The sequence below is a fragment of the Rana temporaria genome, chromosome 7 (genome assembly GCF_905171775.1).
Source record: "Rana temporaria chromosome 7, aRanTem1.1, whole genome shotgun sequence".
NCBI classification, from domain to species: Eukaryota; Metazoa; Chordata; class Amphibia; order Anura; family Ranidae; genus Rana; species Rana temporaria.
Genome location: NC_053495.1, coordinates 59632382 through 59648322, shown reverse-complemented (window position 1 = coordinate 59648322; position 15941 = coordinate 59632382). Strand labels below are relative to the sequence as shown.

At 45.0% G+C, this 15941-nt stretch overlaps 1 protein-coding gene across 3 annotated transcripts in view; it reads left to right on the top strand.

Moving 5' to 3' along the window:
* Positions 1–15941, top strand: part of LOC120945342 (store-operated calcium entry regulator STIMATE-like) — a 101951-nt gene that overhangs the window by 54477 nt on the left and 31533 nt on the right. For 2 of the 3 annotated variants that reach the window (XM_040359450.1, XM_040359448.1), the window contains exon 7: positions 1430–1579. In XM_040359450.1, the coding sequence (XP_040215384.1) occupies positions 1430–1579 (150 nt within the window). Of the gene's footprint in view, positions 1–1429; positions 1580–6470; positions 6815–15941 lie in introns of those variants that run through there. The other variant, XM_040359449.1, reaches the window with a different exon arrangement.

Sequence of the window (15941 nt, the reverse complement as noted above, 5' to 3'; positions counted from 1 at the left end):
TCTCAGCCAATAGTTGTCCCTCTGTCAGAACACAATTGCATAGTAAAATCCTTGACAATCTGTGCTAGGTCAAACAAATGCACGGCAAGCAGCTACTTGCTTAACTGTAATACCAGTTCATACCAGATAAAAAAATTAAATAAGCAATGTTAATAATAAATCCAATTAAATAATGTTGGCTGTAGTAATAGCCACACGTAAAGTGCAACAAAATGAGTGTATAAAAGTCAAATCACAAACATGCAGACCCAAATCGGTCAATATAAAGTCCATAAAAATAAATGCAAACGGTCTGTTACATACAGATTAATAACATAAAGTGATCCAAAAAGTGCAATTTGTGCAATGTAGATGAGGAGAAATCCACTAGGCATTGACAATTGACAGACGCTTCTTACCCAATAGGTTTGATCAAAATTATAATGGTCAAACTCGCATCAAAATGTGAAAGGACCAGCATCCAGTAAAGATTGCCGCTCAGCAGCAGATTGTGACATAAAACTGAAGGGTAAAAGGACAGACTTCCATAGTGAAAATTGTTTAAATCTCACCATTTTATTTAAAAAGTTCATGCTCAATGATCTCCAATTATTTACAATTTGATACAATACAGGTGCTCCACCAAGCTGACGTCTCGCATGAACCAAAACCCATGGGTGACGACGTCGGAAAGTGCATGATGATTTAACTGATTCCACATACATTTACTGCGGCAGGGCGGCCCGGCTGTGCAAAATCATGTACCTGTATGTGATTTTGTGCATGTGGTTTAGGGGGCACGCCACTCCCGCTCTGATTGATCACAGCGGGAGCGAATCATCGGTCTAGGGGCTGCGATGGCCGCCGCGACCCGCCGATCGTTCACAGGAGAGACAGATCAGCAGTCTGCCTGTGTAAACAAGACAAACGGCTGATCTGTCAGGAAGGGAAAAGAACTTGTGATTCAGCTAAGCCGAATTACGGATATCTTTTCCTTCAGTGTGACACTGCCCCACACAGTAAGCATCTCCCTAGGGATCATTTAACCATTTTATCGCCCCTGTTGTTGACCCCTTCCCTGCCAGTGCCATTTATACTGTAATCAGTGCATTTTTATAGCACTGATCACTGTATTAGTGTCACTGGTCCCCAAAAAGTGTCAAATTTGTCAAATTTGTCTGCTGCAATGTCGCAGTCCTGGTAAGAATCGATGCCGCCACCATTACCGGTAAAACAAATTAAATAACAATAAAAGTTCCTAAATCTATCTTGTGGATTGGACAAAGTACTGCATATAACTTGTTCCCTGGGCAACGGAACACATTAACAAAAATTTGTTGGACGTCCATATTCTGACTATATACTTTTATTTATGCAACCCATTTCATTATTTTGGTTTAGTTCTGTTGGTTGTTGGGTACATTTTTACTCCTTAGTTTCTGTTCAACAGGCATTGATGTTCTGGGTGGTGGACAACTTTCTGATGAAGAAAGGGAAAACAAAAGCCAAGATGGAAGAGAAGGAAGGAAGTCCAGACTCCCGTAATGGTAACAAAGTGCGATACCGGCGGGCAGCCTCTTATGATGAATCTGAGTCTGAGGTAGGCAAAGAAAGAAAAGCTTACCCTATACCAAAATAAAATTATGGTGCGTGTTCTTGTTTAGATGGAACAATGGTCAATACCTGGACAAATTTATGTCACTGGAGGAAAGACTACTCTTTTGCCCCAACAAAAGTATGCTAAGCTTTAGACTTGTAAGCTCTCCACTTCAGAGTCTAAAAGAGGTCATTTGATTCTTCCAAGGCAAATCCTGGAAGCCAGATCTGCCATATGTCCTAAGCACCTAAATCCTCTAAGTCTATGAACAAGTAGTCCTTACAATGAGGGCTGCTCTCACCAGTCGGGGGAACATATGTTGGCCTTTGCGACTAGTCAGGTTCCTAAGACATTTCAGACATTTGGTTGCAGAGATCTGTATATAGAGGCTACAAACCTGTAGTTTCAGTCTCTACTGCCACCCCACTTCATGTTGTCCAACTTGCTAACACCCCCGCAAAGAATGGCGGACATTCGTGCTACTTTTCTCCAGGTTCAAAGTTTCAAAGAGAATCCACCAGGTTGGTCAACCGGAAGACCTTCTGGTCTCTGTAGACATCAAGGATGCCTACTTATAGGGTTTGAATAGAAGGCCCTAAGTGAAAATTATCTTTACAACCTCCCTATATAAAGTGGGAGACTGAACACAGTGGAGAAAGTGGGCCTTGAGAAAGATCTTCTGGGAGAAAATTATCAAACGAATGAATGGTGTGGACAGGAGACAACCATAACCTTTTTAATCCACTCAACCATGAAGCAAAATGGCATTATTAAAGATTATGGGTGGTTCAAACATGAAGAATGAAGCCCGAACTTTCTAGAACTTTGAAATAAAGTTGATTATGCGACGGTCCTGGTTAGAAGAGGTTATATTAAACAGCGAATAATAACTACACTCAAGCCAAAAATGAACACAGGGCACAAAATAATAGTAGTGCAAGCCTTATCTCAAAAAATATATATCATACAATCAAAGTGAATCCTACAAAATGAAATTGTATAATATCTAACAAAAAAGTTCACTAAGTGAAGAATGCAAAGTGATCCAAATAGTCCAAGTGTATTTAAAAAATGGTGCACATTTATGAGAAGGGATCAAGGATGATTCACTGTTTTCACTTGGTGGACTTATTTAAATACACTTGAACTATTTGGTTAAACGGTGAATAGACAACGTGCACTTTGAAAAATCAAATAATAATTCAATATTTGCTTAATTTGTGTAGGGAAAGATGGTTATATAAAATTTCATTGAACATGTTCAAAGCATGAAACCATGGACTGGGCTGAGCATATTGGGTCAAATTGGTGAAGTTGATTCTGTAAATACAGAACCTAACTGTTTTTATTAGTGGTGCACCAAAATTTCGGCTGCCGAAACATATTGGCGTCATCCCCCTGTTGCCACACATTGCATGGGTGACATCCTGCTGTCTTAGGCCTTTCCACTCACTCCTTCTCCCTCCTCCGGGCCCTGGTGAGGCTTCATTGATCTCTTGCATCATGTCTGCAGTCTCTGACCATCTCCTGTATCATGTCTGCTAGAGGTGCACCAAATGGAGATTTTGCTAATACTATTAGGCTCAGTTCACACTGGAACCGGCTGCGAGTCGCACAGGAACGCTGTGCATCCCCATTCTTCTGTTCAGGGCTGAATCAGAGCCGAATCTTTGCCTGAATTCGGCCCTGAAACAGAGCCAAAGACCCACAGTGTCTCCTCTGTGCAGTGCACTCCGCAGCCGCCCTAGAGATATGTGAAACCGGCTTCATAGAGAGCCGGTCTCAATCTTCTGCTATGCGAATTGGAATGCGGAAAAACCCTGCATCCAATTCAATTTACATAGGTGTGAACCCAGTCTTAGCAGTGTGTTTAAAGGGGTTGTAAAGGAATTTTATTTTATTTTTTTCATAATAAGAATCCTTTACCTGCAGACATTCCTCTTTTCACTTCCTCATTGTTCGTTTTTGCTCAGAAGTTGCTCTATTTCTTCTCTGTTTACTTCCTGCTTGTCTGATTTTTACTCACCACCGTGACGGGAGGCTTTACTGTGGTGGTCAGTGACGTGCTCGCCCCCTCCTGGGAACTACAGCAGTGCGGCAGGATGTTCTCTACATGTTAGAGACTTCAAGGAGGTGTGAATTACTGGGCGTGCCGCAATGCATACTGGGAAATGTACATGAACGAGCGCCGCAAACCAGGAAGTGAATGAGAGAACAGAAACTAGAATGCCGGAGGTGATATAGATAAAGGAATTTATTAGGTATTTACTAGTTTTTTAACAGAATCATTACACTATTCTGTCTACCTTGCAGACATTAATTTTGGGCAAAAAAATTGTTTCCTTTACAACTCCTTTAAGTAAGAGATTGCAGACATACTACAGGAGGTGGTTAGAGACTGAGGACATGATACAAGAGATGGTCAGAGACTGCAGGCTGCATTTTTCTTGAGTTTTGCTTGCACTAAAGGTGGCAATAATGGCCAACAATAAATTCATATTAGTCAAAAAGTCGAACATAATACAATTGTATATAAACATAGAAATATATATTTTTTAAAACTGTAATTTTCGTTTTCGGCTAAGTGCATCATGCATTTTCGGTTTCGGGACCAAAATTTCCATTCAGTGCACCCCCAGTGTTTGGTTTTGTACATATAGTATGATCTCAAGTACCGTATATACTCGAGTATAAGCCGACCCAAGTATAAGCTGAGGTACCTAATTTTACCCCCAAAAAATGGGAAAACTTTTTGACTCGTGTATAAGCCAAGTGTGAGAATGCAGCAGCCACTGTAAGCAGAAAAGAGGGTCAACAATGATATTTGCACTCCTCACTGTGCCCATTGCCACCTCGCTGTGCCCATTGCCACCTCGCTGTGCCCGAGTCGGTGTACCTGAAATTTTTACAGGCTGCAGGTGTCAATACCTTGTTTAAAAGTCGCGGTCTCCTCCTGGTCCCGTTCCGTGATGGGCTTCTGGGAAACGCCTACCTCGGACTCTGTTTCCCAGCAGACACTGTGTTCAGTGTTCCGCCTATCACGGACGTTCTCTTGTCCCAGGATGAAAAGACGTCCGTGATTAATGGAACACTGAACACCATGTCTGCTGGGAAACCGAGTCCGAGGATGAGAGGACATCCGTGATAGGTGGAACACTAAACACAGTGAACCCAGTGCGTATCACGGAAGTGACCAGGGGGAAGCCGAGACTTTTAAACAATAGACGCTCGCAGCCCTTTAAGTACACTGACTCGAGTATAAGCTGAGGGGGGTATTTTCAGCCCTAAAAAAAGGGCTGGAAAACTCTGCTTATACTCGAGTATATACGGTAATTGATAGTTAAAGCGGATGTCCGCTGAAAAAAAAATATTAAAAGCCAGCAGCTACAAATACTGCAGCTGCTGACTTTTAATATTTGGACACTTACCTGTCCTGGAGTCCAGCGCCGTCCGCAGCAGAGGACGAGCGATCACTCGTCACTCTGATGCCCCCCGCCATCCTCGGTGAGGGAACCAGGAAGTGAAGCGCTCCGGCTTCACTGCCCGGTTCCCTACGGCGCATGCGCGAGTCGCGCTATGCCTGCCGATTGGCTCCCGCTGTGTACTGGGAGCTGAGTGTTCCCAGAACACAATGGGTGTGGGGGGGGGAGGAAGGTGACTGTGTGGCCGGAAGTGGGTGCAAATACCTGTCTTTAGACTGGTATCTGCACCCCCCTCCCCCTGAAAGGTGTCAAATGTGACACCGGAGGGGGGAGGGTTCCGATCAGCGGGAGTTCCACTTTAGGGTGGAGCTCTGCTTTTTAATTGGCTTCAGGTGAAAAACAATTGAAGGCAAAAGATGTTTCAAAAGTCAAAAAGCTCTTATAACATTAACATTTGACATAACGGTACAGATCATCAGTCACCTGAGCGATGGCAGTTTTCAATTCCAGGATTTAAAGCTGGGTATACATGTACTGAAATATGTCCAGACCAGCAGGAACTGGCAAAATTTCAGCACATGTACCCATGTCTGTTCAACAGAAGCTGGTCTGCCGGTCCTGCCAGCAAACCTACATTCTAAAAGCATGCAGCCAATGGCTAACAGCGCTGATCTTTTGTATTCTGATGAGATGGGGGTGTCCCCAGTGTTGGAATACAATAGCACTGCGGGTGAGATCCCTGCATTCACATTGCTTTTTTTAATAGAGCCTGCTAGTTGAATGAATGAAAATAAATAGAATTTCTTTGTGTATACCATGCTTTAGTTGGGATTTCTCATTACTCATGGCCTGTGGCAATTTTTTAGACTTGCTGTGCTTTTGAAAATATTCTTTGTTTTTTAAGAAAAACTGACTACCGAATTAAGCATTTCTTTGCCCTGTTTTGAAAAAATTCTAAAAAGAATGTACCTGCTGACTTTTTTTTATTAAAAGGACACTCGCCTGTCCAGGGGTCCAGCGCAGTCCTCATCTGAACTGGTTCTTCATTGGTCTTCAGGTCCCTAGCGCATGTTTACTTGCACATATTGTGCTTGTATTAATATTGTTTTCTTTAGATGTACTTGCTGTTTTAAAGAGGAAGTTCACTGCTGTTGACCTAGTAATACTCTTTCAAATTTTCTGGCTATGCATATATAAACGGTACCATCTGTGTTTCATAAAACGGTGGCATCAATGTTGTAATGCTTATTGGCATACATGCACTTGGCACAATCCACTTTCCACTGCCACTTTATTTCTTACTGGAAGGCTCAAGACCTAAAAAAGGAAAGGTATTTTTTTTTCTTCACTGTTGTCATTGTATTCCAATGCAAATTGGGCTTTTGCACATTCCTATTATGAGTGTCTGATATTGTAGCTTTATTACCGCCTCCTCACTTTTCTATAGACAAAGCCTCTTTCTTTCTTTGTAGGTGGTGTTGGTAAAGAAGAGCCACGTCATTCTAATTCTACATGCAAAGTTTTTCTACATTAATATAAATTGTGCCATCTTCTCTGTTACGACTGTACAGAGCGAGGCTACAAGCTGAAGTGTCAAGCATAATGTGTTGTACATTTCAGTCACCGTTTTTGCTTTTTCCTTACCCTTTCCACCTGTTAGAAACACTTTTTTGTGATGCTTATACAGGACCATTTTGGTTTGTGCTTTAACCCATTTGTGATCTAATTTGTACAGCAATTGTGTCAGTAATGCAAAACTGTCTGAAACGATGCAGAATCATTTTTATGCAAAAAATAAAGGCTACGGTCGCATTCACATGGGCGTGCGTCTATTAGATAAGAAATTAATAACCTCCATGTCTGCACAATGGTTAAAAAATTAGGAAATAGTTGCCTCAGGATCTGTAATCTATATCAAATCACTAATAGCATTATAGTATGCCTGTGCAAGGGCCATTTCTGCCCACATGGGGATGCGCAGGTGTCCCATGCAGCAGCTGCATGAGCACAGCTGCTGATCCAGATTTGACAGCAGTGTTGGGTGGAATTGCAGTTTCCTGAACACGCTGTCTGCGTTCAGGGCTGTGCACCTGCAATCACTGCTTCTCAATTGAAATGAATATGACTAGATGCATGGGGATGCATGGAATGCCTGTGCATCTGTGTGGGTAAGCTCGGCCCTTGCATTGGTGTACAACATAGTATGCCCGTGTAAGCAAAGCCTAATGGCTAAATCATACAGCTGCCATACATACATGCAAACTATTTATGTGTGAAATTATTTGCAATACTGTACAGCTGTTGTGACTTGTACACACCTCCCAAACGTCGCAATTGGTCTGGAAACTTTCCTATTTCTGGGTTAATTTTTGGTATTTATTACAATGAACTATGAAGTACAACCTACACCAGCGGTCTCCAGACTGTAGCCCGAGAGCCAGATGTGGCCCTTTGCTAGCCTTTTATGCGGCCCTTGGGGCACAATTCCTTCCACTGATATGAGGCACTATTCCTCCCACTGACACCAACAATGGGGCACCATGTCTTCCGATACCAATCATGGAATGCTATTCCTCCTACTAATAGGGGAAATACTCCTATTGACCACCAACCCTGAGGGTCTCACTAATGCTGTAACATTAGTTGCCCCTGCTGGCCACACTCTGGCCCTCCTAAAGTCTGAAAGACAATAAAGTGGCACTTTGTTTGAAAAGTTTAGAGACCTCTGACCTACACCTCTTTACAGTGAGAAGTGATCCAGGAAGCTGTAAAAAAAAAAAGTACATCTCTGGAGCACATGCACATTTCCCCATGCTTTAGCCATTTAATAACACTGCAAATACAGAGAAATGGAGAACTGAATAGAGCTGACTGCACTGCTTTGGATTCCAGTACAGCAGTGGTAAAAACTGTTGTGTTGTGTTTTGGTTATTTCTAGCCTACTCCTATTAAAGAGGAAGTAAAGGCACAAAAAACCCTGCTTGACAAAGGTATAATGAGCTAGTATGCATAGCATACTAGCTCATTATGCAATACTCACCTCTGATTGAAGCCCCCGCAGCCGTCCTCGCACACTGCTCGGGCGGCCGACATCTTTCCCAGGGGTTGCATCCGGCTCGGTGCTGTGATTGGCCGGAGCAGCGATGACGTCGCTCCCGCGCATGCACGCAGGAGCCACCAGTCACGGCACGGCCTCCCTTTGCAGTGGCACAATCGCAGTTTCTAAAGTGCGCCTGCACCGATGTCTACAGGGCATGCGCCGTAGACAGCGCCTGTGAATTTAGTAAATATCTCCTAAACCGTGGAGGTTTAGGAGATATTTTAAGCACCTACAGGTAAGCCTTAATGTAGGCTTACCTGTAGGTTAAAGTGGTTGTAAAGGGTTTACAACCACTTTAATCTGAATGATCTTGAGGAATCCCACACATTTACCAATCTAATGATTGCTAAGCTGCAGTATATTACATTTTTGGTTTTGTGTTTAATACATTTTTAAAGAACATTAATTAATATCACGCTATTATCGGCAAAAGTCTGTTTTAATGCCAGTGACCGAACCTACAAGTGCCTTGCAAAAGTATTCACCCACCTTGGCTTTTTACCTATTTATTTTAGAACACAATAGTCTAAGTTGGTGAAGTAAAATTAGAAAAATATATACATGAAACAATTTTTCCTAAAAAATTATAATTGGCATGTGCGTATGTATTTACCCCTATTGTTATGAAGCCCATAAAAAGCTCTGGTGCAACCAATTACCTTCAGAAGTTACATAATTGGTGAAGTGATGTCCACCTGTGTGCAATCTAGGTGTCACATGATCTGTCATTACATATACACACACCTTTTTGAAAAGCCCCAGAGACTGCAACATCTAAGCAAGAGGCACCACTAACCAGACACTGCCATGAAGACCAAAGAACTCTCCAAACAAGTAAGGGACAATGTTGTTGAAAAGTACAAGTCAGGGTTAGGTTATAAAAAAAATATCCAAATTTTTGATGATCCATATGAGCACCATCAAATCTATCATAACCAAATGGAAAGAACATGGCACAACAGCAAACCTGCCAAGAGACGGCCGCACACCAAAACTCACAGACCGGGCAAGGAGGGCATTAATCAGAGAGGCAGCGAAGAGACCTAAGGTAACCCTGGAGGAGCTGCAGAGTTCCACAGCAGAGACCCACAGCAGATACTGGAGTATCTGTATGTAGCAGGTACTTCTCCAGACTGATCTAATCTATTAGGGGACTGCTGTCTGCTGCAGCAGCATGGGCTTTTTCACCCCCCCCCTTTCTCTCTCACTCAGAACTGCTTGTTTGGAAACTCCCTATTGGAGGTTGGCTCAGGCTCTTCCAGTAGGAAGTTTACAGACAATCATGAGACAGCAGCAAAGGACTGTGGGGGAGGAGATAGAAAGCCAGAGGAACTAGGCCAGAGCCTTTTTTTGCCTGCACCCCATCAGGAGAGCATCTGCATTCTGTGTGTGTGTGTGTAATCGCAGCCTACCAAGGGACACAGTCTGCAGCTCCAGCCCAGAGGAACAGATTGTTCTTGCAGCTCCAGCCCAGAGGAACAGATTGTTCATGCAGCTCCAGCCCAGACGAACAGACTGTCCATGCTAAAGGAGGACACCCTGCAACAGCTCAAGGACTGAATGCCACTGTGACACACCTGCATCTAAGATCCATCGGTTGCTCAGGGGAGGACTGCTAACTGTGTACAGGATTTGGTGCGGGGGCTTTGCCCAGGAACCTTTAATGCTTTTCATAGAATACCACATCCAAATATTGTCCACAGAGCTCCTACATTGCCGGTGAAGATAATAAAATGCAAAGCTTTGCCTCCAGGACATTACCGCGGTTGCACTTAAAGGGGACACACCACGGGTATTGATATAATTTCACTGGGTGTGTACTGGAGGTATTGTAGACCGGCCTGGGGTTTCCCCTTAGCCACAGCATCCCACACACACCAAAGTTATTGGGGAGTCTATTTAATCTGTACATATTGTTACCTATTGCTTTTGTTGTTTTGCATAGTGTTCCTGACTGTTTTCTTTAAACGGTTTCAACCAAGTCCTGGGTACTTACACAGGTCCTGGCTGACTAATGTTGACCTGAATTTTACTTTTCTTCAAGTAAACTACAAGAAGAACTGTGTTGTGTATTCCTGCTGAGTTATTCCATTAATCACATTGCTAGGTGTGCCAGAGGGTCTGGTTCATTGGGGTTGAAAGGCAGAGTAATGGACTGAACAAACAAAAGCAGCTCCCTCAGGGGTTTGCTACATGTACATGGGAAGACAATAAGCCGTATGCTCCATAGAGCTGGGCTTTATGGCAGCGTGGCCATGAGAAAGCCATTACTTTCAACAAAAAAACAAAATGGGACGTTTTGAGTTTGCAAAAAGGCATGTGGGAGAATCCCAAAATGTATGGAGGAAGGTGCTCTGGTCTGATGAAACTAAAATTTAACTTTTTTGCCATAAAAAAAAACGCTATGTCTGGCACAAACCCAACACATCACATCACCCAAAGAACGCCATCCCCACAGTGCAACATGGCGGCAGCATCATGCTGTGGGGATGTTTTTCAGCAGTCGAGACTCAGAAACTGGTCAGAGTTGAGGGAAAGATGGATGGTGCTAAATACAGGGATATTCTTGAGCAAAACGTGTACCACTCTGTGTGTGATTTGAGGCTAGGACGGAGGTTCGCCTTCCCCGCAGTACAATGACCCCAAACACACTGCTAAAGCAACACTTGAGTGGTTGAAGGGGAAACATGTAAATGTGTTGGAATGGCCTAGTCAAAGCCCAGACCTCAATCCAATAGAAAATCCAATAGACTTAAAGATTGCTGTTCACAAGCGCAATGCATCCAACTTAAAGGAGCTGGAGCAGTTTTGCAAGGAGGAATGGGCAAAAATCCCAGAGGTAGGAGGTGGCAAGCTTATAGAGAATCCAAAGCGACTTGGAGCTGTGATGGCCGCAAAAGGTGGCTCTACAAAGTATTGACTTTAGGGGGGTGAATAGTTATGCACATTGACCTTTTCTGTTATTTTGTCCTATTTGTTGTTTGCTTCACAATTAAAAAAAAAAATCTTCAAAGTTGTGGACCTGTTCTGTAAATTAAATGATGCAAATCCTCAAACAATCCATGTTGATTCCATGTTGAGGCAACAAAACATGAAAAATGCCAAGGGGGTGAATACTTTTGCAAGGCACTGTATATATACACGCCAATCAGTTATGCACGTTTGATAGATGACTATCTCTCACTACTTTACAACCAACGACACCGAGGGGATGTCCCCTGTTACCCTGTGGGCTGCACATAAATGCATCCTCCGGGGTGAGTTCATATCCCTGGCGGCAAAAACACGTAGGTGTAAGAATGCCCGCATTGCCGATCTCTCCAAACGCGTCAAAACCCTTGAAAATGTACACAAACGCACGCTAGCGACGCAAACTCACTCAGACTTGGTCAAGGCTAGGACAGACTTGCTGGAGGAACTCCAAATCACCGTGAAGAGTAAATTTGCTTTTACCCATAAGCTCTTCTACGAGTTCGGGAATAAAGCAGGCAAACTGTTAGCGTCGGCACTGCAAAAAAAGAAGTCCGCCCACACAATACACTCAACTCCCCGTCGGGAATGCAGACCACTAAAACTGACTGTATCACGTGACAGTTCGTGGATTACTTTTCGGGACTGTATAATTTGCCCAAAGCTCCCGGCGTCGGGTCCCCTCGGGACCGTCTGAAGCTCATTGATGACTTTCTCACCAAGTATGGCCGCTCTGACGTCCCCTCGGATGACTTATCCCACCTGGGCTCGCCCCTCACTGTTGAGGAGGCCCTGAAGCAATTAAAGGCGGGTAAAAGCCCGGGCCCCGATGGTCTGACAACCGGATATTACAGGGCGTTTGCAACCAAACTTCTGCCGAAACTGGTGAAAGCCTTTTAATGAGCTCCCGGACGCGCCCTCTCTCAACGCTGACCTCTTGGAGGCCCATATTACACTTATCCCAAAACCGGGAAAGGACACCACGCTGGTCTCTAACTATCGTCCCATATAGCTCCTGAATGTGGACGTTAAGTTATATGCTAAGATCTTGGCAAATAGGTTGCTCCCATTCCTTCCAGATATGGTGTCCACTGACCAGGTAGGATTTGTCCCCGGTCGCGAAGCCAGGGACAACACCATCAAAGCCATCAATGTCCACCATTGGCTAACGTCGACCAACACCGAAGGCTTCCTCTTATTGCTGGACGCGGAGAAGGCGTTCAACAGTGTGGCATGGGACTTCATGGCCGCAGCACTGGGCAAGCTGGGACTACCGAGTCGCCTCATCCAGTTGATTATGGCCCTATACTCCGCCTATACTCCGCCCCCTCTGCGAGGATCAGAGTGAATGGACGGGTGTCGGACGCCTTCTCCGTGGCTAATGGTACCCATCAGGGATGCCCCCTATCCCCCATACTATTTGTCCTTACTTTAGAGCCCCTACTGCGTCGACTGCATGACAACCAGAATATAACTGGAGTCCCCGTCGGGCAAAAATGTTGTTAATTGGCTGCCTATGCCGACGACGTGCTGCTATTCTTGACGAACCCGATTACCACTATACCCAACCTCCTAAAAGTTTTCGAGCTCTTTAATCAACTTTCGAACCTCCAAATAAACTTTGGCAAATCCACGGCGTTAAATGTTTTCCTTCCTAGATCAATGGTTGCCCTTTGTAAACAAAATTTTCCCTTCAGTTGGGAGGGTACGTCAGGAGCCTAATCCCCTACCTGGGGATTAGGCTCCTGACGGATTTGAAAAAACTGTACTCTCAACTTTCTGCCTGTCCTGCGGACCATGGGAGATGATCTACTCAAATGGTGGAGGGGCCATTTCTCGTGGTTCGGCAGGGCGGCAATTTTAAAGATGAACATACTTCCCAGGATCCTGTATATCCTTCAGGCGGTCCCGATTGGTATACCCCCCTCCCCCCGCCTTTTTCGCATCCTTCAAGAGAATTTGCAGAATTTTTTTTATGGGCAGGTCACCCCCCCAGAATTGGCTGGGATAAACTCATTCTTTCAAAACTGAAGGGAGGCATAGGCCTGCCGGAATTGTCCCTGTACCACAGGGCTAGCCAATTGACCCGTATCGTGGACTGGCATAAACACGCCCTCCATAAAGATTGGATTATGATTGAAAATGCGTATCTCCCCTTCCCTATCTCCCACCTTCCCTGGATCAACCCGTCGGCGATCCCTAAAACGTGCAGTGATCACCCTCTGATTGGCCCCACCATGGCCACTTTCAGGATAGCTTGTCGGTCCTTGGCGCTAGTTCCTTATCCAGGCCCAATGACGCCAGTCATACAGAACCCGGACTTTCCCCCTGACATAGGTCCAGCCCCGGGGTCGATGGACCCCTGTAGGCCTACAGTTAGGGCTGATAGATTTTTCACCGACGGCGTTCTTCTCTCCCATCCTGAAATGGTTGAAAACATTTCTGACATGCACATCCCATTTTTTAAATTTCTGCAGATTCGACATTTCTTGCATAGTACACTGAATCCAGCACAATGGCACAGGGACCTTGCCCCGTTTGAACTCATCTGCAGTGAGACGAGCCCCCAACCGCACCTGGTCTCTGCACTGTACGCCCTCCAGCTGGCTAAGGTCGCCCCAAACGTTGCCCTCCACCGCAAGTGGAACGCGGAACTGTCGCTTGATTTATCTTCTGAGGATTGGGACCACATTTGGGAGTATACTCACAAGGGGTCCATCAATGTCTCGGCAAAGGAGAATAGGTACAAAATTTGTTCACAATGGTATCGCACGCCAGAAAGACTCCATAAGATCTTCCCGGGGGTCCCACCCACGTGTTGGAGGTGCAAACGCGGGGGTGGGCTTCTTCCTGCACGTTTGGTGGAGTTGCCCGATACTTCAACCATTTTGGAGGCAGGTACACGACCTCATTGCCCAGATTACCACCTTCTCCCCCGATTTTACCCCTGCACAGTATCTACTCCATCATACGTCCTGCTCCAAGAGGGCATACAAGAAGTCCCTCATGCTGCAGCTCATTAATGCGACCACCCAATGCATCCCGTTGAGATGGAAGTCCACTACCCCCCCCTCGGTAGAGGATTGGCATTCTCGGGTTGCAAAGATTGAAGAAATGGAAAGAATCGTCCATCAGGCCAAAGATACACATGACAAATTTAGGTTTACCTGGGCCTGCTGGCTGCACTACAGGGAATCGTGGAACTCCCAGGATGCTGATACCCGCAATACACCAGCTGTGTGAGAGGGATTCTCGGTTACGACCTCCTTACCTGCTTGACTCCCCACCTCATATGCCGTTCTCGTCCCTCCCCCCCCCCTTTTTTTTTTCTCTTCCCTGCTTGTGCAACTTCCCCTGTTGCACGGGAGACTCACGCTCTCAGGGCCTGTACTCTGAAATGCACTGGGATCGAAGGATAGCTTGCTTGATGGAACCTTGTATACTCTGGGTTCTGATCGCTACAAGGGGTTCCTCGTCCCGCTCACAGTGTGATCCCTTTAGGGGTGGGCGGGTATGGGGAACATGCCCTAGGTTCCCGTAAATGACCTCAACAACACGATCCCCTTTACAGTTTTTCACTGTCTTGAGCCCACACTAGGACGCCTCGTCTAGTCCCCAGAGCATTACTCTGTTTTCTGCTAGTTGGGCCTTGCGGTCTATTGATTTCACTAGTTAAAGATGCATTTTGCTGTCTTACAAACCATATGTACGCTTAATGTGAATGATAGTACTGTTACTGCATCTATTACTCGATTCATTCTTGTATGGCTGTATGTTATTTGCGGTACTGCCTTATTATGTTTACTGTATCTGTTTTTGCTACTGTAATGGAAAAATTCCTAATAAAATACTTTGAGAAAAAAAGAGCAGGCTTAGTCTGATGGATCACATTTTCTTTTACATCATTTGGATTTCCAGGTGCAAGTGTGTTGCTTATCTGGGGAGGAGATGGCCCCAGAATGCAGTATGGGAAAAAGGAAAGCCGACACAGGCAGGCAGAATGATGCTTTGGGCAATGTTCTGCTGGGAAACCTTGGGTCCTGCCAGTCACGTGGATGTTACTTGGCACTTACCATCTACCTGAACATTCTTGCTAACTATGTACATGCTTTCATGGAAAGGGTATTCCCTGATATATCAGTGGCCTCTTTCAGCAGGATAATGCACTCTGTCACACTGCAAAAATGGTAAAGAATGGTTTGAGGTGTTGACTTGATCTCCCAGTTCTCCAGATCTCAATCCAGTTGAGCATTTGTGGGATGTGCTGGAAACACAAATCCGATTTAAAGCGGGGGTTCACCCAAAAAACAAATTTTTAACATTAGATTGAGGACAATTGTGGGAAGCACAATCGGGTGTTTTTTGGTACCTTTTTAAAGATAGATGTTCTCCGCCGCTTCCGGGTATGGACTGCGGGACTGGGCATTCCTATTTGATTGACAGGCTTCCGACCGTCACATACAGCGCGTCACGAGTTGCCGAAAGTAGCCGAACGTCGGTGCGCAGGCGCCGTATAGAGCCGCACCGATGTTCGGCTTCTTTCGGCAACTCGTGAAGCGCTGTATGCGACGGTCGGAAGCCTGTCAATCAAATAGGAACGCCCAGTCCCGAAGATCATACCCGGAAGCCGCGGAGAACATCTATCTCTAAAAGGGTATGTACTGCATTGATTTAAAAAAAAAAAAAACACCCGATTGTGCTTCCCACAATTGGCCTCAATCTAATGTTAAAAAAAAAATTCGGGTGAACCCCTGCTTTAAGGAAGCCCCACCTCCCAACTTACAAGTTATAAAGAATCTGCAACTGACAGCTTACCTTCAGAGGTCTAGTGGTGTCATGCCTGAGCGGGTCAAGGCTGTTTTGGTTACAAAAA